The sequence below is a fragment of the Balaenoptera acutorostrata genome, chromosome 20 (assembly GCF_949987535.1).
Source record: "Balaenoptera acutorostrata chromosome 20, mBalAcu1.1, whole genome shotgun sequence".
Lineage (NCBI taxonomy): Eukaryota > Metazoa > Chordata > Mammalia > Artiodactyla > Balaenopteridae > Balaenoptera > Balaenoptera acutorostrata.
Genome location: NC_080083.1, coordinates 24,644,666 through 24,669,162, shown reverse-complemented (window position 1 = coordinate 24,669,162; position 24,497 = coordinate 24,644,666). Strand labels below are relative to the sequence as shown.

At 38.5% G+C, this 24,497-nt stretch overlaps 1 protein-coding gene across 5 annotated transcripts in view; it reads left to right on the top strand.

The window, feature by feature from the left end:
* The first annotated feature begins 9,325 nt into the window (after positions 1-9,325).
* INTS2 (integrator complex subunit 2) overlaps positions 9,326-24,497 on the top strand; it is a 54,988-nt gene continuing 39,816 nt past the window's right edge. The window contains exons 1-9 of one of the 5 annotated variants that reach the window (XM_057535972.1): positions 9,326-9,481; positions 10,746-11,052; positions 11,891-12,029; positions 14,266-14,368; positions 15,214-15,327; positions 17,334-17,464; positions 17,712-17,885; positions 21,054-21,280; positions 22,973-23,098. In XM_057535972.1, coding sequence (XP_057391955.1) covers positions 9,463-9,481; positions 10,746-11,052; positions 11,891-12,029; positions 14,266-14,368; positions 15,214-15,327; positions 17,334-17,464; positions 17,712-17,885; positions 21,054-21,280; positions 22,973-23,098 — 1,340 coding nt within the window. In that variant the 5' untranslated portion in view covers positions 9,326-9,462. Of the gene's footprint in view, positions 9,482-10,593; positions 11,053-11,890; positions 12,030-14,265; positions 14,369-15,213; positions 15,328-17,333; positions 17,465-17,711; positions 17,886-21,053; positions 21,281-22,972; positions 23,099-24,497 lie in introns of all 5 variants that reach the window. The other 4 variants (XM_057535971.1, XM_007190273.2, XM_057535970.1 and 1 more) reach the window with 4 other exon arrangements.

The window sequence follows — 24,497 nt, the reverse complement described above, 5'->3', positions numbered from 1 at the left end:
TGCAAATCAAGCTTTTGGGGGGAGGGGTACTCACTTGTTGCCCAACTACATCCACCCTTTCTTTACTGTTTGTGGTTTTAAGTATTGAAAACCAATCTCTGAAAAATCCTATTTTGAGTGACTTACTGAAGGAAATGATATTTTTTCTTCAATATTTGTTAAGAATTCAAGCTGCTTAGAGACAGACATGTTCCCTACCTTAGGCAAATATGCTTTTTACATTGTGACCCACTGTGCTACATCATGGCAAAATCTAAGACTTGAAAGCTCAAGATGGTAGTGAATCCCTGGGAATCTTTTCTTGCAGAACTTCTGTCAAGTTCTCCATATGAATTAAGAACTACAGATTGAGAGGTAAAATCGTGGAATATGGTGAACATTTTGAAATGTTCTACAAGGAATATATTGCACATGCAAGTGACCTTGGCCTCTTGATATCAGTAGCACATTATTTACATAGGTGTACAGGCGTATCTCATTTTACTGCACTTCGCTTTATTGTACTTGGCAGATAATGGGTTTTTTACAAATTGAAGGTTTGTGGCACCCTGCGTTAAGTCTATCAGTGCCATTTTTCTAGCAACATTTTCTCACTTTGTGTCTCGGTGTCACATTTTGGTAATTCTCATAATATTTTTAACTTTATTATTATATTTCTTATGATGATCAATGATCTTTGATGTTACTGGTACTATAGGCTCAGATGATAGTATTTTTTAGCAATAATGTATTTTTAAATTGTATGTACATTGCTTTTTTAGACATAATACTGTTGCACACTTAATAGACTACAGTATAGTGTAAACATAACTTTTTACATGCACTGGGAAACCAAAAATTTCATGTGACTTGCTTCATTATATTTGCTTTACTGCAGTGGCCTGAAACCAAACCCACAATATTTCCGAGGTATACCTGTATGTATTTGCTAATGAACTGGATGAGGTGACTTGAAATAATATCAGCTTATTACTAAAGGTACAAATATACATTTACCACAATTCTAGAATCAAAATTACAACATGTTCTAACAAATTTTTTTCTGTTTAATTTTATTATCAAAATATGCCCGAGACAAAATTGTTACTACAGAATTATTAAATATTTGGAGCTATAGGGTCATTGTAGGATTTTAAGAAGTCTCGAGGCAGAACATCTACTTCAGGATAAAGTTAGAAATGCTGTTTGAGCTCTATTCAAACTATTTGTAGTAAATAACCTTTGAAATGTTAGTTTCTCAACACCCATTTATGATAAAAACTCTCTAGAAAGTGGGCATAGAGGGAACCTACCTCAACATAATAAAGGCCATATATGACAAACCCACAGCAAACATCATTCTCAATGGTGAAAAACTGAAAGCATTTCCTCTAAGATAAGGAACGAGACAAGGATGTCCACTCTCACCACTATTATTCAACATAGTTCTGGAAGTCTTAGCCACAGCAATCAGAGAATAAAAAGAAATAAAAGGAATACAAATTGGAAAAGAAGAAGTAAAACTGTCACTGTTTGCGGATGACATGATACTATACATAGAGAATCCTAAAACTGCCACCAGAAAACTGCTAGAGCTAATTAATGAATATGGTAAAGTTGCAGGTTACAAAATTAATGCACAGAAATCTCTTGCATTCCTATACACTAATGATGAAAAATCTGAAAGAGAAATTATGGAAACACTCCCATTTACCATTGCAACAAAAAGAATAAAATACCTAGGAATAAACCTACCTAGGGAGACAAAAGACCTGTATGCAGAAAACTATAAGACACTGATGAAAGAAATTAAAGATGATACCAACAGATGGAGAGATATACCATGTTCTTGGATTGGAAGAATCAACATTGTGAAAATGAGTATACTACCCAAAGCAATCTACAGATTCAATGCAATCCCTATCAAATTACCAATGGCATTTTTTATGGAGCTAGAACAAATCATCTTAAAATTTGTATGGAGACACAAAAGACCCCGAATAGCCAAAGCAGTCTTGAGGCAAAAAAATGGAGCTGGAGGAATCAGACTCCCTGACTTCAGACTATACTACAAAGCTACAGTAATCAAGACAATATGGTACTGGCACAAAAACAGAAACATAGATCAATGGAACAAGATAGCCCAGAGATTAACCCACGCACCTATGGTCTACTAATCTATGACAAAGGAGGCAAAGATATACAATGGAGAAAAGACAGTCTCTTCAATAAGTGGTGCTGGGAAAACTGGACAGCTACATGTAAAAGAATGAAATTAGAATACTCCCTAACACCATACACAAAAATAAACTCAAAATGGATTAGAGACCTAAATATAAGACTGGACACTATAGAACTCTTAGAGGAAAACATAGGAAGAACACTCTTTGACATAAATCACAGCAAGATCTTTTTTGATCCACCTCCTAGAGTAATGGAAATAAAAACAAAAATAAACAAGTGGGACCTAATGAAACTTCAAAGCTTTTGCATAGCAAAGGAAACCATAAACAAGACGAAAAGACAACCCTCAGAATGGGAGAAAATATTTGCAAAGGAATCAACGGACAGAGGATTAATCTCCAAAATATATAAACAGCTCATTCAGCTCAATATCAAAGAAACAAACACCCCAATCCAAAAATGGGCAGAAGACCTAAATAGACATTTCTCCAAAGAAGACATACAGACGGCCACGAAGCACGTGAAAAGATGCTCAACATCACTAATTATTAGAGAAATGCAAATCAAAACTACAATGAGGTATCACCTCACTCCTGTTAGAATGGGCATCATCAGAAAATCTACAAACAACAAGTGCTGGAGAGGGTGTGGAGAAAAGGGGACCCTCTTGCACTGTTGGTGGGAATGTAAATTGATACAGCCACTATGGAGAACAGTATGGAGGTTCCTTAAAAAACTAAAAATAGAATTACCATATGACCCAGCAATCCCACTACTGGGCATATACCCAGAGGAAAAAAAAAAAAAAAAAAAGAAATGTTAGTTTCTAGGGAAACGGGCATTTAATGGAAACCATTCTCGGGCACGTTAAATGAAATGTTCAGGCTTTGCTTAACAAGATATTCAGGGTGTATTGCTCTACTAACAACTAGTTCAGATAAGTCCATTCCCCATGACCCCAAGAACATATAGTTAAGAGTATAAAAGTCCAAAGGGCACACTGGGTTATTTGAAGGGTTCACGTAAGCAAAAACAAAAGAGAAAGGAAGAGAGTCTGTGGTTTCGGCTCATGGTAAAAGATAAATTTAACTGTTGTGAAAGTATTCCTGAGTCATCTATACTGATACTAATTGTACAGTTTCCAATATCTTCCTGTGTATACGCTAGAAGACATCAATCCTGGACTGAAAACTAAAGAACCCTCATTCTCAGGGTCCTATAGCTATAACCAGAAATCATGCTTAATATTGTTTGAGGTGTTTTTTTTTTCTTTCAGAGCGACCCACCAGAACTGTTTCAGGAATGACCTTTTGTGAAGGTAAAAGGTTGATGTTTTAAAAACTTCCTTACTTTGCCACTCCCTACTACAGAGAAAAAAAAATCTTAGTGATACATTTCAACAGTCCCCAAACCATGTAGTGTCTTATAGGCTTGCATTCAGAATGCCTGAGTTTGTCTTGATTCTGCTTTTTTTTTTTCTTGAGTAAATCTACTTTTAACTAAAATCAACAATCTTCTTCCACAAAAACCACCCGGTCCTTAATAGTGTTCCTTGTCACTGTGAATGGCACTACCATCCATTCAGTTGTGCAAACCACAAACTCTTCCTTGTAACCAGTCATCAAAAACTGTTGGTCTTCTGTATTTACTATCATATATGTCCATTTCTATCTCTATTGGCCTGACCTTAGCCTAAATTAGCACTATGCAATGCTATAAAGGTGATTAGGTAAAAGAACCTTATCTGGGCGGACCACTGCAATATCCTCCTAACTTCATCTCTCTACTTTCAGTATGTTCTTTACTTGGTAGCTTAAAACCCTTTATGGCTGCTTCTTGCTCTAAAGATAGATACCAAAAGTCTTAGATGATCTGTCCTCTGCCTACTTCTCCACAAGCCCCAGAATGGGCCTTTCTCCTGTGTTCTCCTAGCCTCCTAGGCATTTGAGTTCTTTGAAAGTCCCACGGTTATTCTTGCCTTAAGGCCTCCCCCTAATTACCACGTATACCCTTGCCTCAGATCAGGGTCCCTTGTTATATACTTTTATTGTTATATACTTTTATTGTTATATATTCTTATTGTAACACACTATATGGGGACTTCATAGTGTTTTTTGCAGTTTATAATTGATTGCCTCTGCTACCAAATGACTCCATGAGGGCAGAAATTTGGTCTATTTTGCATACAGTTCCAATGCAGCACTTAGCATGTAGTAAGGCACTGTAATATTTTTCGTATAGACTTCTTGTAACATACCAGAAATTACAGAACTTAGCTTTAGTGTGAGTTTTGCAAATAATTTAAATGAAATTATAAAATTTTAATTACTTGGAACTTTTTTCACATTAGAAATAGTTTAGCATCACTGGATTAGGATTCTTGTACTCCTAGTTTTGCCACCTTCTTGCTTGTGACTTCAGACAAATCATTGAACCACTCGAAGTCTCAATTTGCTCATTTGTACATGAACTCAACCGTAACCATATCTTCCTAACCAGCTTCGTGAACCTCCAAGGAAGCTGCAAAAAACACTTTGAAATTTTTAAAATAGAAATGTGAGGGATGATTAATATAATACCTATGTTCTCTAGAAGAGTCAAATCCAGAATGAACTAAGGCTGGCAAGAGAAAAAAGATGCTTAATGGCAACAACAAATATGTTTCTAGCAAGAGCAAGGATGGAAAAGATACAGAGTAAAGTATTTAGTACTCAAGCTTTATCTCCCTTCTGTCCCAAACTACCCCCACTAAAAAGATATCAGCTTGAAGGGTCTTCAGGCTCTAAAATGTAAAATAACATGATGGAGTTAAAATCTGAGACAGTTAACTGATTTAAAGGAGTCTCAAGTCTCCACACCCAAACGAATTACATCCTGAGTGCTGAAAAAACTTGCAGATATGAATTCAGAAACACTGTAAAAATGAAGGGTTCTGGAAGAGTGGAAATGTACAACTTGCCCAGTTTTTAAAGTTAAAAAAACTTATGCCCTAGAAACTACTAACAAATTTACTTGACTCTAGGAACAAGATCATCAGAAGCCAGGATAAAGCACTATTCGTTCAATAAACAAATTGATTATCTACCCTAGTAATGAGATACAAACCTTTGACCTTAAGCCCTCAGTCTACTGAGAAACATATTTGTATCAACAGTTTGATAAGCCCTCTAAAGTGGTATGAATGACAATACAGTGCATATACAAGAGGGAATAGCTGAAATCAAGCTCATATTTTATTTTTACAGCTTTGATAAACCGATCATGGAAATCCACATTCAGCAGGTTATTTAATAAGGTTTCATAATTCATGCTTGAATTAATTTAAAACACCAATAGTAAGTGCCATACTGTGTGCCAAGGGCAAAGGAATAAATATGAATCCTGCCCTCAAAGTACTTACTTTCTGGTGAGAGGGACAGACTAAAAATTCTAACAATTACAGGGTAATAGATGAAGTACTACGATGGAAAGAAGCAAAGGGTGGCTTGGGAGCACTGAAGAAGGGTACTTAAGTCTAATGAAGAGATAGGTGATTTGTCAGGAAAGGATTTCTTACAAGGGAACCCTAGAGGTGACACTTGAAGGATACTTGGGGGTTACTACATACAGAGAATAAAAGGCATTCCACACAGAAGAAACACTAGGGGAGAAGACCCACGAATAACATGAAGGATTTGGGAAACAGGCAGTTCAAACTGACTAAAGTGGAGACACCATGGTGGGACATGGCAGAAGTCTAGGCTAGAGAGGAGTCAGACCACAAAAAAACTGTCTTTTGAGTGCCCCCTTAAAGAAAGTGAACTTTATCCCTAAGCAGGGAAGTGTTTTAGTAGTTGGGATGATTCATAATTGGTTGAACAATTATACCCAAAAAGGCTTGATTGGTGGAGCTATGTCAACTTGGAGGGATGTCTCTAATGTTATGCTACAGAACCTTGGCTGGACCCAATTGTACTCAACAATTTACCTATAAAATTAATGTAGATATGATACGTTTAGCCAAAGCAGATAGCCAGTATAAAAGAAGAGCCCAAAAGGTCTTGACAGGCAGAAACAATTGAAGAAATCTTGTAAAATAGACACACTGTTGAGGATAATTATAAAGAGTTCCATGTTGAGAAAACTGGAGCTAGATATCTCCTGAGATCCCTTTACTTTTGAAATTCCGTGATTCTATTTCCAAAGAACATTGGTGCTCCTTTAAATACCTAAGTCTTCTAATTTGTTGAAGCTCATTTACTGGGCAATAATTTACATAAAAGCACCTAGTATACCTGAAACACAGTAGATACTGTTTTTTTCTTTTTTTGTTTCTCTTTTTTTTTCTTCCCCTAGTCTGATTGACAAATAGTTAAAGTAGGAAAGAATAAATCAAAGTAAGCTAGTCAGAGGTGAATGTTCACTTCATCCAGGACTTAAAGTATAGGAACTATACAACATGTTTCATCAAATCTAAGACACCAGTAATTGCAAAACATTTTATGTACCACTAAGAAAAAAAAAATGCTGTCAAGTACAACTTAACAACTATTAATTGTAAGATGTCCCAGTTTCAGAGATGTTAAAATGTGAATAAAAGTCATCATAGAATTGATGAAACATATCTTTTCATGAGGAGAAATGGTAATGAGCCTCAGTACCACATTGGTCTTAAAAAGGGATTATTTCCTCAAACATTTAATAACAAAAAGGTATGCCATAGTTATATAAGATACTCTTTTGATAATCCTTTGGTAAGATACTCCTTTGATAATCAAAGGTTAATTTCTAGCATTATGTACCATTCTAGAAGCTACCGAATCTGCCTAAGTAAACATCTGATCTGCCAAGTCTAAAAATTGGTTTTAGTATAGTTAGGGAGTAGGCCTCAGAAGAAGCCGATCTAAAGCTCAAAAGCTCATGAATAAATCTTTTTTCACTAGGATTTCTGAGTTCTATAGAATGATTACAAAAATGATTTCACTGGCAAACATTACAATGTAGATTTGAAAGACTTTTGTTGACTAAGTGGATATGAGGGGGAGAGGTTGGAGTCTAGGATGATTTCCAGGTTTCTAGCTTGAGCAACTCTGGGTGTTAGAAATATTCACTGAGATAAAAATTGGAAGAGAAAGGTACTTGGAGGAAGATAAGTATCAATACTCATCACCATTACACTCTAGATATCTCATTCAGGTAGGATGTGATTTGCTATTTTCTACAGATCAAGATGGATGTACATGTTGTATCTCCATTAGTGATTACAGGATCATAAACAGAATTGGAAAAGATCTTAAAAATCATTTAGTTCATATCCACCTCCTCCTCTCATTCATCCTCCAAACCAGTGTTTGAATTCCCTTCACTCTTGTGAAATGATCATCCAGGGAGAATGAAATTGCTTAACCTCTCACTCTCGATTCCCAGAACTGTAAAATGGAAATAATATTACCTACCTCAGAGAATTAAATCAGATAACAGATACAAAGCACTAGTGCCTAGCAAGTGTTCAGTAAGTAGGTCCTTAATAGATTATCAGTTTAAAAAGTGACAATGGGGCTTCCCTGGTGGCGCAGTGGTTGAGAATCTGCCTGCCAATGCAGAGGATACGGGTTCGGGCCCTGGTCTGGGGGGATCCCGCGTGCCGCGGAGCGGCTGAGCCCGTGAGCCACAATTGCTGAGCCTGCGCGTCTGGAGCCTGTGCTCCGCAATTAGGCCGGGATAGTGAGAGGCCCGCGCACCGCGATGAAGAATGGCCCCCACTTGCCGCAGCTGGGGAGAGCCCTCGCACAGAAACGAAGACCCAACACAGCCGTAAATAAATAAATAAATAAATAAACCCAAAGTTAAAAAAAAAAAAAAGTGACAATGTTGTACAGTTTGTAACCCATTGTGAAATTGATTGTGAAATCAATTTTAGTGTGCAGTGATCAGCAATTTGAAGAAGTGAAATAGAATACATAACATGTAATGTGTGTATTATTTCATAAAACGTTTGTTTCCATGTAAATGTGGATATACATGTGTATCTGTGCTCTGGGTCACAATGTGAAATGTATTACTGTGGGCCAGGTGGAAAAATGAGAAACACTGCAACACACATTTGTTCTTTTCTTCCTCTCCTGATTTTTCGTGTTGAAAGCAGACCTTATTTTTAAAGAGATTATCCCTTTGTCAAAGCTTTAGAAACTATTAAGTATGAAGTACTGTATCTCTGTAAAATATTTTTGTTTCAGCTCCTCGCATAGTATCTGCTGAATAGAACGTGTTAAATACACATCGGTTGAATCAGGAACCAGAAATAATATAAAAATATATAGAGACTAGAAGTTCTCAATCTACTGGGTGATCAAAACTCCTTTGAGAAGTTGTTGCAAGTTTTGGACCCTCTTTCCAGAAGAACTGTCAAACACCCACAATTTTGCACGGATTCTAGAGAATTCCTTAAACTCCATCCATCGTCCTCTAAGGATCTATGATTCCTGAGAACCCGAAATGAAGATGTTTAATTTATGACTGTGTGTTGAGGTCGAGAGCAGAAGAAGGCTTGGGATTAGATTACTTTTTAAATTCACCAACAAATCCTAGGATTATAAAACTGGTGCTGAAAGGGCACCACAGTTCTATAGGCAGAGATGGAAAGAAATGTGTACAGTCTGGTTCTATTAGTGTTCTGGTCAAAGAATAGTGGGGGCAACTTTAACATTTTTTTTTAAAATTATTTATTTTTGGCTGCCTTGGGTCTTCGTTGCTTCTCGCGGGCTTTCTCTAGTTGCAGCGTGCGCCGGCTTCTCATTGCGGTGGCTTCTCTTGTTGCGGAGCACAGGCTGTAGGCGCGGGGGCTTTAGTAGTTGTGGCTCTCGGGCTCTAGAGCGCAGGCTCAGTAGTTGTGGCGCACGGGGCTTAGCTGCTCCGCGGCATGTGGGATCTTCCCGGACCAGGGCTCGAACCCGTGTCCCCTGCATTGGCAGGCGGATTCTTAACCACTGCGCCACCAGGGAAGTCCCAACTTTAACATTTCTTTTACATACGTTGTCATTTGAATGCCACGGGAGTCCTGTGATGATGAAACTGCAGTTCGGAGGGACTTAATGATTTATCTAAAGGGATTCAGCTGGTATGCTCCGGAAAAGAGACTGCAAACTGCACGATCCTACAACTCCCAGGGGGAAGTTGGGTAGAGCACACAGAGGCGGCGGAAGGGGTGGAGCCGCCCATGCGCGCCGTTGCATCATCGCCGACGTCTACAGGTTTCCTTTCGCAGCCACCCTTCTTTTCAGTCCAGTACGGTGGCCGACGGGAGCCAGACGCTGGGGATGAATGAAGGTGCTGTGTGCAGGTTGAAACAGTCTCCTCCGCTTTCCCCTCCCTTCAGTCCGGGCTGTGCCTTTGTGCGGTGTCCTCATCCAGCCCCCATCGCACCGCTGGCCCGATTGGTCCCGGCGACTGGGTTTTTGCTGCCCAGGTCGACTCAGGGCACAGCCAGGGCTGGGGAATCCGTATTATCGCCTAGGCCCAACTTCGGACCGCGCTCTAGATTTCTACCGCGTCCCGCCTCTAGTCCCGCCTCTAGGGCGCCGAATCCCCGTGGGGTCCCGGGAGGTTGGAGGGTAGATCTTAAGGTATGAAGCTTTCACTTCTCAGGCCTCAGAGCGTTTCGGGGTCCATGTCCGCAACCTGCCCGACTTTTCTCAGCCGGAGGGATTGGTTGGTTTTCGTTACGCCCGGGGCCAGACCTATGAGCACACAGGTCTTGGCGCCTCGGCTCTATCAGCCCGCCCCTCTTAAAAGGCCAGCTCCTTTTGCTTAAAAGCAAAACGTTTCTGCCCAGCCCTCTGTTACCCACGTTTCTGCTAGTCTGTGGGTCTCAAAGGGGATAGCTTTGGCGACCTGCTACTTGCTTTTTCTGTTTCTGATTGCTCTTGAAGACAGAGAAGTGCCCAAGTGGGACTCAGCTTTCTCCCACAGCTAATTGCACCTCCACAGCTGTTTTTTTTTGTTTGTTTGTTACTAGTGACACAGGGGATATAGGATAGTGTTAACGTCTCCAGGGCGTTGAATCTGTCGTAGCTTCTGACTGGTGAGGCGATTTACCAGTGCTTCCACCGACTCGTGGAGGGTGGGAAAGAGAAGCCTAATGGTTCTTCACATATGTTGGGTAGGCGTGTGAAAATAAAGAGGTACAAAAGAGGAGCGTCCTTAACTATGCTGTTCTTTTACTTGCATTGTGGCACTCATAGGACTGGTACAGTGGAGAAAGTATTGGACTGGGATTTAGTAGATGAGGGTTCAGCCTTGGATTTTGCCACTGACTAGTAATACTCCTCTGGGCCTGTTACTTAATCTCTCTGGGTTTCATATTCCTTCTTTGCAAAGTGGGAGTCTTAGAACAGAAGGTCCCTAAGTCTGAAAGAGACATTAATATACTCTGTTTTCTTTCTCATTTTCCAGGTGGCAGTAGAAACATAGGGAGCCTTTAATTGTGCCAGGAATATTGCCAACATCGGGGCCTGTTAAAGAGAAACCACATTTTTCAGAGGTTTTAAAAAGAGGGGCACTCATACATGTGGAGTTATACCCCTACTTTTTTTTTTAACCGCTAGGATCAACAGTGATAATGACCGAGTGTACAAGCCTTCAGTTTGTCAGTCCTTTTGCTTTTGAGGCAATGCAGAAGGTGGATGTTGTTCGTTTGGCATCTTTAAGTGATCCAGAATTAAGACTTCTCCTGCCCTGCTTGGTGCGCATGGCACTTTGTGCTCCTGCTGACCAGAGCCAAAGCTGGGCTCAGGATAAAAAACTCATCCTTCGTCTTCTCTCTGGAGTGGAAGCTGTCAATTCCATTGTTGCTTTGTTGTCTGTGGACTTTCATGCTTTAGAACAGGATGCCAGCAAAGAACAGCAGCTTAGGTAATGTAATACTGTATAATATGTGGATTGATTGGTATTTACTTGGATTTGCTTAAAAAGAGGGAATCAAACTTTTTTGGAGATTTTAGGGCTTCTTAATTGCAGTGCACTCTTCCAAAAAAGAGAAGATTGGGAATCTGAACTATGGAGAGCATTTTTTAAAGTTATTCTTTATTTATAATTAAAATTCTAGGGTCTTTTGAATTCCATATTGTAAAATGTTGTGCTGAGAACTTTGGCTCTACACACTGTTGTACTCAGGCTAAACTGATTAGGCCAATTACTCTCAGTGGGAAGGGGGTAGGGTAAGTTCCCCTAGAGTAGAAGGATTTATTGGAATCTCCTGAGAGGCTTTTACTTTTTTTTTTGGCTCTGCCACACAGCATGCAGGATCTTAGTTCCCTGACCAGGGATCTTAGTTCCCCAACCAGGGATCCTAGTTCCCCAACCAGGGATGGAACCCCCGCCCCCTGCAGTGGAAGTGCGGAGTCTTAACCACTGGACCTCCAGGGAAGTCCTGTAGGAGGCTTGTTAAGCTTGTACTGAGTGCCCCAAATTCTGGACATTTGTTTTGTCCTTCCTCCCCCATTGTGGATCCAGTAGTGAGCCACTGTTGTTAATGGAAGTGGGTGTTAACTGTCAGTTGTAATGGAGTCTTTACACAGGTTGTGAATCTCTGAAATAGACAAACTAAATATTTCAGAAGTAATACATTCATGAAATATATGAAAAGAATTCATACATTCTTTTGTAGATTATTTCTATAAAAGATCATTTTTATGCTTTTATTTCTGTGCCAGTGTTCTCATAATTGTTTTACGCGTTTGTACTTTATTAGGCATAAACTTGGAGGAGGCAGTGGAGAGAGCATCCTGGTATCACAGCTGCAGCATGGACTGACTTTAGAGTTTGAACACAGTGATTCACCTCGTCGATTGCGTCTTGTGCTTAGTGAACTTTTGGCAATTATGAACAAGGTGCGTCTATTTTAATCACAGCTCAAAATATGCATGACTTGATGTCTACACATAGAAGGTAGAAACAGGCAAGAAGGCAGGCAGGTTGCATCCTCTCGTACACATATTTCTATTTGTTATGTAAGTGTCTTCCTTTCAAAGGCTTGAAAGGATGTTAAATGCCTGCTTTTAAAGGCTGTTTCTAATTACTATTTTCTCTAATTTATGCATATTCTGCATTCTCTATCATAAGGTTTTTTTCTGTATGGAGTCCATTCAACGGCTTCTTGATATTTAGAAAGGTATATAGCTCAAGACTTGTATAAATGACAAAATTTGAAAATATCTCTATAGGATATAATTTCTCCCATAAAATGTTGTGAAATATGTACGTGATTCCTAAAAAATGTGTGAGATTCCTTTAGATACTGATTGAATTATGTACCTCATACGTAACGGTGACTGGGGAGTATCAAAGCTGAATTGAACGTGGGATATTTGGCTAGCTTCACTCACTAGATGACTGAATTGTTCCTGTATACTAAAGAAGGCTATTCAACCTCTCATCTCAGCAAAATGATAGGTTACTTTCTTTCTTTCTTTCTTTTATTTTTTAATTAAAAAAATCTTTCTATTTTATTTTTATTTATTTATTTTTGGTTGCATTGGGTCTTCGTTGCTGCACGGGCTTTCTCTAGTTGCGGCGAGCGGGGGCTACTCTTCGCTGCGGTGTGTGGGCTTCTCATTGCGGTGGTTTCTCTTGCTGCAGAGCACGGGCTCTAGGCACGTGGGCTCAGTAGTTGTGGCTCGGGGCTCTAGAGCGCAGGCTCAGTAGTTGTGGCACACGGGCTTAGTTGCTCTGCGGCATGTGGGATCTTCCCGGAGCAGGGCTCAAACCCGTATCCCCCTGCCTTGGCAGGCAGATTCTTAACCACTGTGCCACCAGGGAAGTCCCTATTTATTTATTTTTATTGAAGATTTGCAATGTTATATTAGTTTCGGGTGTACATAGGTTACTTTAGGTCATGGACTTTTGGGTGATAATGGTTAATTGAAACTCTGAATTTTAAATTTGTGAATGTTAGGAGTTACCATACAGAGAACTAAATTTGATTTTCACATTAAGATGTCTTATATAAGATTGGGCCCAGAGTTTGAGAAGCAAATGTTTTTTACTTTGAGAATCTCAAGGTTAGTTAATTTATAATAAATAAAGTTTAGTTTTATCAATTGTGGACCAAAAAAACTTAAATTCTGTTTCCAAAGAAAATACTGATGGGGGGGCAGATTTAGTTAGTTCTAGATAGTTTTTAAGATGTGTTACAAATCTTAATTTTTTTTTCTATTACAAAGTTATTTACTTCAGCTCTTTTCTACTATACTGATAATCTTTAATTTTTTCTTTTTCTTTTTCTTTTATTTTTGATTTTCCTTATTTTTTTGGCCACACCATGTGGCTTGCAGGCTCTTAGTTCTGACCAGGGATCGAACCTGGGCCATCAGCAGTGAAAGCACAGAGTCCTTACCACTGAACCACTGGGGAATTCTTGACAGTCTTTAATTTTAACTAATATTTTCCTACATCTTTTTCTTAATACTGTACTTGATGCCTCTAATGAAATAAGTAACCTGCCTCCTCTGAGAGGTTTCCGGTTTTTCAGTTCAGCACCCTTCAGTATGTGGGAAATGTAGCAATGAAACTTCTGTAGGAAATTTTCAGAAAAGCTGGTTGGTACTTTTGATGACCTAAATTTTTATTCTTTGTTTTTCCCACACTTCATTTAGAACATGAATTTATAGCTAATTTTCAGAAAAGTTAATTGGTACTTTTGTTGACCTAAATTTTTATTCTTTGTTTTTCCCATACTTCATTTAGAACATGAATTTATAGCTGTTATACTGCTTTAAGTTTACAGTTTTTTAGCTTTTTTTTGAACTACAACTTATGTAGGTAGCATTCTTAGTTCATTTCTTTGGCTTGTCTTATCTTTAATTCCAGATGTCTCCAAATATTTGTATAGATATAAATTATCAAGACTCATATTGCATGTCTGGAATAATAATGTGACTTGACTAATTGTGGTTAAATTGGTACAAATTCATCCAGTACTGCATATTCTACTGTAGTATATTAATGACTTATTAAGAGACATGGTCTGTAAGCTCAAAAAGTAATTACAAAAGTAGTAAGGGATCTAATTCATTACCTGAAATTAAGAGAGTTCATCATTTCTTTTTTCTTTCTTTTTTTTTAAAGGTATCTGAGTCCAGTGGAGAATTTTTTTTCAAGTCATCTGAGCTATTTGAGAGTCCAGTCTATTTGGAGGAAGCTGCAGATGTACTTTGTATTTTACAAGCAGGTACTATAATGAGTGCTAAGATAAATTTCAGATATAGTTTCTTGTTAAATGATACTGTGTAACTTCTTAACCTGGAGTGTTGTGCTATTTTAAGGTTCACCCAATTAAGAATGTGCCTTAAAAGTTTAGGTCAAAAATGACTAATAGTAGGACAATGATTAAGTAAATTATATTATTTCCATAGTATAGCATACTGTACAGCCATTAAAATGGTGTATTTGAAGAAATTTAATCATTTTGGAAAATGTTCACAATATGTTAAATGGAAAAAGCAAGTGGCAAAATGGTAAGTAGAATATAATCCCAGTTTTGTTAAAAGTAATACCCATAGGGGGATTAAAATAAAATCTTTCAAATTATTAACTTTGAGTGATGGGATTAGAGCTGATTTTATTTTTATTCTTTGCACGTTTTGTATTTTCTGGACTCTTTATAATAGGTATGCATGATCAGAATTAAAAGATAGAGGACATAAAAACGCAGAGAAAATTGTCATGAAAGTAACTCTTTTGACCGACACTGTCCGCCACAGCGATGACAGCGTTCCGTGTCGTGCTGTCTAGTACAGTAGCCACCAGCCACGTGTGGTTATGGAGTACTTGAAATGTGACTAGTGTGACTGAGGAATGAAACTATTTTTAATTTAATTTAATTTAATTTTAATTTTAATAGTCACATGTGGCTCGTGGCTATCCTACTGGACAATTCAGCTCTAGACTATGAAAAGAAAGTACTTTAATTTAAATTACTTTTAAATGACATTGGTGAAATGTCAAAAGATGTTTAATGTATAATATAATGAAATATCACTCCTTAGTAGTAACCCTGATTTTGTTTTCTTATAGAGCTCCCATCCCTGCTTCCTATAGTTGATGTAGCTGAAGCCTTGCTCCATGTTAGAAATGGTGCCTGGTTCTTGTGTCTGTTGGTGGCCAATGTTCCTGATAGTTTTAATGAAGGTAAATGTAATTTTAAAATGGGATATTGAAGAGATTTGCTTGGGCATGTACAGGACCTATGTTTTTTTTTTAAATAAATTTATTTATTTATTTATTTATTTTTGGCTGCGTTGGGTCTTCTTTGCTGTGTGCAGGCTTTCTCTAGTTGCTGCAGGTGGGGGCTACTCTTCGTTGTGGTGCGCGGACTTCTCATTGCGGTGGCTTCTTTTGTTGTGGAGCACGGGCTCTAGGCTTGCGGCCTTCAGTAGTTGTGGCTCTCAGGCTCAGTAGCTGTGGCCCGTGGGCTCTAGAGCACAGGCTCAGTAGTTGTGGCACACGGGCTTAGTCGCTCCTCAGCATGTGGGATCTTACCGGACCAGGGCTCGAACCCGTGTCCCCTGCATTGGCAGGCGGATTCTTAACCACTGCGCCACCAGGGAAGTCCCTAGGACCTATTTTTTGAGCTAAGAAGAAACACTTATAGGGTTTTATTTGAGATTTTATTTTTTGAAAATTTATTAGTGCATATTCGTTGTAGAAATGCTGAGTTTAGAGAATTCAAAATTGTTTTGAGGTTACAGCTTTAAGTACAATGAGTATGCAGCAAAATTTTTTTTTTTTTGGCCATTCGTCACCAGTGCTATAATAGGGAAGTAAAAAATACTAAAGAAATAGAATATATAATCCCTGTGTTCAGTGAACAAAGGGGAGAGAACATATATCTGTGAAATAGCCAAAGAGCATTACGAGATATATGTAATCAGAAGTACTAGCAATCAGACCTTTGGTTTTTAGCCTTAATGCTGTCAGCTTGCAGAAAAGTATAGGGTAGAAATTGAGAAAGATCAACTGAAATTTTCACCACTATTTCAAACTGCTAGGGACTGAAGATTCTTTTTTTTTTTTTTTTTTTTTTAAATTTTATAGCTACTTTATTTATTTATTTATTTATTTTTGGCTGTGTTGGGTCTTCAGTTCGTGCAAGGGCTTTCTCTGGTTACGGCAAGTGGGGGCCACTCTTCATCGCGGTGCGGGGACCGCTCTTCATCGCGGTGCGCGGGCCTTTCACTATCGCGGCCCCTCCCGTTGCGGGGCACAGGCTCCAGACGCGCAGGCTCAGTAGCTGTGGCTCACGGGCCCAGCTGCTCCGTGGCATGTGGGATCTTCCCAGACCAGGGCTCGAACCCGTGTCCCCTGCATTAGCAGGCAGATTCTCAACCACTGCGCCACCAGGGAAGCCCTGAAGATTCTTGTTTGGGTCTGAGTGATATAAAAATTACATTTATTGAGCAAGATAATTCGTTAATTGAGAGTCAAGCAGAAAAAGGTGCTGGATCTGGGGGGCATAATTTCTAACCTTGTCACTCACTCTTTGTGTGATCTCCATCAAGGTACTTAACTTCTCATTTGAAAAATGGAGGTATTGATAATATTTCCCTTTTGTTTCTAAGAGATTTACTGAATATTACACGATAGGTTTAGGTTGACCTTTCAGCTCTTTAAAGATGTCATTCTGTTGTCTATGGTAATTTTTATCTTTATTCCTCTGTACATGTTCCTTTTTTTCCTCTGGCTACTTTTATTTGTTTATTTTTTTTAATCCCTTCTGGCTACTTTTAAGATTTTCTCTTTATCACTGGTTTTCAGGGATTTGATTATGATGTGTCTTAGTATGATTTTCTTAGTGTTTATGCTGCTTGGGGTTTATTGAACTTCTGGGTTTATAGTTTTCATCAAGTTTGGAAAAATTTCTTCAAATATATATATTTGTCTTTCATTCTCTTTTTCTGAGACATTACAAGTATGTTTGACTATTTGATGTTCCACAGGTCACAGTTCATTTTTTTGAGTTTCTTTTCACTCTTGGCTTTATTTTGATCAGTTTCTATTGCTATGTTTTCAAGTTTCCTGATCCTTTTCTTCTGTAGTGTCTAATCTGCATAAATGAGCGATTCTCAAGGCTGAAAAAATTGTTTCTGATATCCTACTTACAAAGCTTAAAGTAATAGAGCCTATTAAATGTTCAGTTTGTAGGGGCCTGATCAAAAATGGAGAACGACAAGATGAAGAGAGTCTTGGAGGAAGGCGGAGGACGGATGCCTTACGCTTCTTGTGTAAAATGAATCCTGCTCAGGCCCTGAAGGTCCGAGGCATGGTGGTAAGAGATCTTATTATTTTTCTGAGACAAAAGCCTTTATGTTAGGACCAGGAACTCTTCTCAAGGTGGTTTTAGAATATTATAGAGATTTGGAATTATAGGTATAGACTGGATGTATTACCTTCCTCTCTGGGTTTTTATGTTTTGTGTTATGTCCTCCCCTAAACTTTAGATGCTTTAGATTCTGGCTCATCCTGGCCCTTTTCCTTATGATATTGAATTCAGTTTGTTTTCTTTGCTCTGTTAGGTGGAAGAATGCCACTTGCCAGGTCTTGGAGTGGCTTTGACCTTGGATCATACTAAAAATGAAGCTAGTGAAGACGGAGTGAGTGACTTGGTTTGTTTTGTTAGTGGCTTGCTTCTTGGAACAAATGCGAAAGTCCGGACTTGGTTTGGAACTTTTATCCGAAATGGACAGCAGGTGAGGGAGAAATATGTGTCTAGACCAAGGATCAGGCTATTTTAGTAGTTAGTAAGAGAGGAAGAAACACTTTTAGAATGATGTCATTAAGCCAGTGGTTCTCAAACTTCTTAGTCTCAGGGCCTCCTAACATTTAAAATAAATCATTGAGGACTCCAAAGAGCTTTTGTATAAGCTTTTTTTTTTTTTTTTTTAATTTATTTATTTTTGGCTGCGTTGGGTCTTTGTTGCTGCGCGCGGGCTTTCTCTAGTTGCGGCGAGCGGGGGCTACTCTTTGCTGCGGTGTGTGGGCTTCTCATTGCTTTGGCTTCTCTTGCTGCAGAACATGGGCTCTAGGTGCATGGGCTTCAGTAGTTGTGGCATGTGGGCTCAGTAGTTGTGGCTTGCAGGCTCTAGATCGCAGGCTCAGTAGTTGTGGTGCAGAGGCTTAGTTGTTCCACAGCATGTGGGATCTTCCTGGACCAGGACTCGAACCCGTGTCACCTGCATTGGCAGGAGGATTCTTAACCACTGCGCCACCAGGGAAGTCCCTGTATAGGCTTTTATCTATTGATATTTACCATACTAGAAATGAAAACTGCAGTGTTTGAAATATTTATTTATAATTCATTTAAAAATAACAATAAAAAAATAACAATAATAATCTCATTAAATGTGACTATAACATATTTTTTTAATGAAAAATAACCATATTTTCCAAAACAAAAATCTACTGAAAAGAGTGGTGTTATTGTGCATTTTTGCAAGTCTCTTTATGTCTGGCCTTTGGAAAAACTGCACTGTATACTTGTGGGAAAATGAGTAAAAAAGGTCTATAATGTTAAGGAAATATTTTTGACCTTCTGGACCCCCAAAAGAGTATTTTGGTAATCTCCAGGTTTCTGGGTCAGCTACGTGAGAACTGCTATGTTAGGTTGCTACATTAGGTCATCAATACAAGTTGTTATTGTAGTCTGTAATTTTAATATGTGTGTGTGTATATTATTATTATTATTATATTATTGTGGTAAAATATACATAATGTGGGGCTTCCCTGGTGGCGCAGTGGTTGAGAATCTGCCTGCCAATGCAGGGGACACGGGTTCAAGCCCTGGTCTGGGAAGATCCCACATGCTGCGGAGCAACTAGGCCCGTGAGCCACAATTACTGAGCCTGCGCGTCTGGAGCCTGTGCTCTGCAACAAGAGAGGCCGCGATAGTGAGAGGCCCGCGCACCGCGATGAAGAGTGGCCCCCACTTGCCGCGACTAGAGAAAGCCCTCGCACAGAAACGAAGACCCAACACAGCCATAAATAAATAAATAAAATTAAAAACAAAAAAAAAACCAAAAAACCAATTGTTAAAAAAAAAAAAATATACATAATGTAAAATTTACCATTTGAATCATTTTTAAGTGTACAGTTCAGTGACATTAAGTACATTTACAATGTTGTGCAACCATCATCAGTATTCATTTTCAGAACTTTTTCATCATCCCAAACAGAAACTCTGTACCCATTAACCAGTAATTTCCTATTCCCCCTTCCTCCCAGCTCCTGGTAATCTCTTTTCTACTTTCTGTTTCTATGAATTTTCCCATTCTAGGTACCTCGTATAAGTGGTATTTCTCTTTTTGAGTTTGGCTTATTTTCCTTAGCATAATGTTTATTTTATTTTATTTTTGGCTGTGTTGGGTCTTTGTTGCTGTGTGTGGGCTTCCTTTAGTTGCGGCGAGCGGGGGCTACTCTTCATTGTGGTGTGCGGGCTTCTCATTGCAATGGCTTCTCCTGTTGCAGAGCATGGGCTCTAGGTGCGCTGGCTTCAGTAGTTGCGGTGCGTGGGCTTAGTTGCTCCACGGCATGTGGGATCTTCCTGGACCAGGGCTCGAACCCGTGTCCCCTGCTTTGGCAGGCGGATTCTTAACCACTGCGCCTCCAGGGAAGTCCCTAGCATATGTTTTTAAGGTCCATGCATGTTGTGGCCTGTGTCAGAATTTCCTTCCTTTCTAAGGCTAATAGTTTATTGTATGTATCTACTACATTTATCCATCCATCTATTGATGAATATATATTATATTTTGCAACAGTTTTTAACTTGCAAAATATTGTACTTTTTCAAAAAGCATCTCATGGTAACTCTGTGAATAGAGTCCTGTCCCTACAAAGAAACTAATGCATAATGGTTTTTAACTTGTTGAGGTCAGTGAGCTTGACAGTAACTTGTGTACTGCTTAGATCCTTCTTCAGTCTATTTTTTTTATGCCATGAATTCACCATACTTTTCTGTATCCAAGTTTTACTTTACTTCTAGCCCATTTGAAAACTAATTTTAAACTTTGCTTTTGAAAAGGAAGTGAATATTTCTAGTATTCCTTCTATATGTCAGGCACTGTGCTAAGCACTTGGTATGATCCTCTTGTTTGTAATTGTTCTTTGTGTGCAATAAACTTTTCTTATTTGAACCTTATATCATTAATAAAACAGGCTTCCATATTTTACTTTGAAACACTCTAAAAATAATAACTAACTTTTGCCTAGTCCTTTACAGTTTAGAACTGCTTTCATATTTATTATCTTTGTTCGTTCATTCATCTGTTTAACAAATATTGAATGCTTGCTGTATGTCAGGCACAATACGTCAGGCCCTGCTGAGTAAGAGATGACTGGACGTTATCCCTGCCTGAAGAACTGGGGGGTGGTAGACTTGTAAACTCCTAATTACAGCACTCCTGGGAGTTAAATATTATTAATAAGATATTCATCTCCTTGTCATTTAAGACAAGGGGTTCAGAGAGGTTAACTTATATGCCTAAAAGTACATAATCAATTAATAGCAGAGCTGTTGTTTCCGCCCAAGCCCTTCTGTCTTCACAATCTGAGCACTTTGTACATATGACTCCACTAGTCATTATGTATTTGAAAGCATCATTTACATGATATTTTACATCTCAAATTGTTATTAATTTAGTATTTTCTGTACAACCAGTCCAAATTAGGGTGAGTAGAGTATTTGTCAAATCCACTGAATTTGCTCGATGGATTAAAATGAGATTCTGCAGTTATGATAGCCTCAGCCTCCTCAAATGGATCAGTTTCAAGTGTTTAAGTGGAGAGCTTTGTTTGAACTTCCTTCTGACTTAGTAAGTGCGCCATGCTTTCTTCCTTTTGTGGCCCATATTTTTCCCTTACAGAGAAAAAGAGAGACCAGTAGTTCTGTCCTTTGGCAAATGAGAAGGCAGCTTCTTCTGGAGTTGATGGGCATTCTTCCCACAGTAAGAAGTACCCGCATTGTGGAAGAAGCTGATGTGGAGATGGAGCCCAATGTATCTGTGTATTCGGGGCTGAAAGAAGAGCATGTTGTGAAAGCCAGTGCACTCTTACGTCTGTACTGTGCTTTGATGGGGATCGCTGGACTCAAGTATTCAATAATTTGATATTTTACCTTTTTGTCATTTTACTTTCTTATTTCTAATCCCAAGAAAGTGAGCCACAGGCCTTTTATTCAGAGGATTTGGGTTTTCTATTGGGCTTAGGTAGTGAGCTCGCCTATATCAAGAATGAAGACCTAAGGCAAACATTCCTAGCTGGGATGTATCCATCTATTTTGGTCTGATTGTAAATAGAATTATGTAAATGTGGGAGGAGCGAGAGCAGTTTAAGAAACCTGTGACTCTACCACAGCTTGACATGACTGTCATGAGTGATCTGTGAGTTATCCTTTGCCTAGCCCATGCAGCTAGTTGAAGTAAACGTGTTCTGTGTTTCCTTTTACAACTGAGATCATAGATTGTTTAAAATTGATATGATGTGATTATTAAGCATGAGCTTTCTTAGTCACTGGACTACATCCTTTTGAATACTGTCCTCAACTGTTATACATATAGTCCTCACTTTGCATGTCTCTGTTAACATGAGTTTCAGTTACCACACTTCAGTTAAATAACACTGCTCCCTCAACAACTAATGTATCAGTTACCATGATACATTAACCAAATTATTGTATAAAGTACAAACTTTGCTGAGAGCTTTTTAAGCCACACATCACTGTGTAAATAAAAGAGGCACATGGTGAGCAGTGACCAATCACATCATTTCTTTTAAAATCTTTCAGTAACTAGTCAATGCACAACTATTACTCAGTTCATGAACAGACAGCAAAGTGAGTAGTAGTGTCATCTCCTTGTCTCTCAGTGAATAAACCCATGTGGTATTTTACAGAAATGGATAATTGAAAGAGGGAATTGGCCAATAAAAATGAAAATGTAGCAAAGAAGCAAAGTAGTTAACACTGGAAGTGACATTTGAGCCAAACGTAAATAGAAGAAATAGCTGACTGTGAGAATGTTGACAGTGCTGCCATTTGAGAGACCCTAGATACGTAGCCAGGCGAGCTTAGTGAAGGCGAACTTGAGGAAAGTCATTGTGACAAAAAGGATGAAGACCCAGAGGACTGATGCTGGCAAAAATATTCACATTAAAGGAACTCTCAGATATTTCATGACTGGAAGTACAAAGGATAAAATGTTGGAAGCTGATCCAAACTTCGAAGGGGGTATGATAGTTCATCAAGGCTTAGAGAAGATGCTCACTCCATATTATAAGTTATACAATGAGAAGGTGGCAGGGGCTGTTCAAACTACTCTTGATAAATCTTTTACAAAGAAAACACTTTAATTCCCAATGTTTCTAATATATCCAATTATAGAATGCTATATAAATATTAGTTTTACTATTTAAAAAAATTTCCCTATGCATTGTAACCAACAGAGTTTTTAATGTCCTGACAAAAATTTTAAAAGTCGTGGAACAGTTGTAATTTTCCCCATTGATTATTAAGATCTTGATGCAGTTTCAGCTTGCATCGTTATTTTTATGGTCCCACACTACTGTGCAAAGTGAGGACTACCTGTATTTGTGTCTGAGGAAAAACACTGGTTGTGAATTCAAAAGTTTTGCTTTTGACATCTTAAGATATTAAAGATTTTATAAATAGTGAGGTACATTATAAAGCTCAAGATTTGTATCTGAAAGGTTAAACTGTTGAGAAGTCCCTTCTTCTTCCTTCTCTCGACTGAAAAAAGTAAAACCTAATAATGTATTCCTTTTTTAGACCAACTGAGGAAGAAGCTGAGCAATTACTGCAGTTGATGACAAGCCGTCCTCCTGCCACACCAGCTGGCGTTCGCTTTGTTTCACTTTCCTTTTGTATGCTACTGGCCTTTTCTACACTTGTCAGGTACCCAACTATATAATTGTACTATTTTCTCAAGGTCTGCTTTTGTTTATTTATTAAAACACATGTATAAAATTAATTAGGAGCTTACTACAAAATGGTCTAAGATAGGGACATTGGTATTATCATTTAATAAAAGGATATCAGTAGCATCTCCTGTATGCCAGTTATTTTATTTATCTTTATCAAAGTTTCATGTACACATTGTTTAAAGGAGTCAAAATAGTTCTTCAAGATTTGAGGCAAATAGTAGTCCTTATTCCCCCCTCTCCCTGTTTCCCCTTCCCTAGAGGCAGCTTTCTTTCAGTTCTTTTAGCTGATTCTTTTGGTTTTTACTACCACATCTTTATTAACATGTTTGTATTCACTACATCCTGATTGTTCGCTTTAGGAGTATTTGTTGACTTCCCACTATGAGAATGAAGAATTAGTTCTTTCTTTTCTCTCTGTCAACATGTCTACACATCCTTTCTATCTTCCCATTCTCCCAGTACAGTTATTATTATTTTGCTTTGACCAATACATAGTTGTTTATGTTACACTACTGGGAGCTCAACCAAGCAGTAGATGATTACTTTTCTTTTGCAAAACTTGTTTCTCCATTAATACTTATCCTGTGTTTTTGTTCTTTATTTTCCATTTGCTCTGTATTTTATGTGCTTACGTTAATGCAATCTCAAACTCTCTGCCAATCTAAACCTCCTCTCACGATGTCCAGACTCATTAGATATTCTGCCAGTTTCATCTTCTTGAGGAAATCTCTCCTGGAACATTTTGACCTCCCATTTGAACTGGTTACCTCTGCACCTGGTACACAGCTCTCATCCGGGAATTGCTCTTCACTATTATTTTGGGGAGTTGCTTCAGCTCTCCTTTGTTGGGTCTTCTGTTTCCTGCATCTTATGTCTCCATCTTTTTACTTTTTTCTTTTATTTATTTATTTAGTTATTTATTTGGCTGTGCTGGGTCTTAGTTGAGGCACTCGGGATCTTCCTTGTGGCATGCGGGATCTTTAGTTGCAGCACATGGGATCTTTAGTTGTGGCATGTGAGATCTTTTATTTGCGGCATGTGGGATCTTTTATTTGCAGCATGTGGGATCTAGTTCCCTGACCAGGGATCGAACCGGGCCCCCTGCATTGGGAGCATGGCATCTTAACCACCGGATTACCAGGGAAGTCCCTCCATCTTTTTTCATTTGCTCCCTCATTTTGCTTCTTTAGCATGGGTATGTGAGAGGTAAATTATTTTAAGACTGGGTATTTCTGAATATGTCTTTATTCTGCTTTGACACCTGATTGATAGTTTGATGGGGTATAGAATTCTAAGTTGGAAATAATTCCCTTTGAGAATTTTGAAAGTCTTGCTCTATTGTCTTCTAACTTCCAGTGTTACTGTTGAGA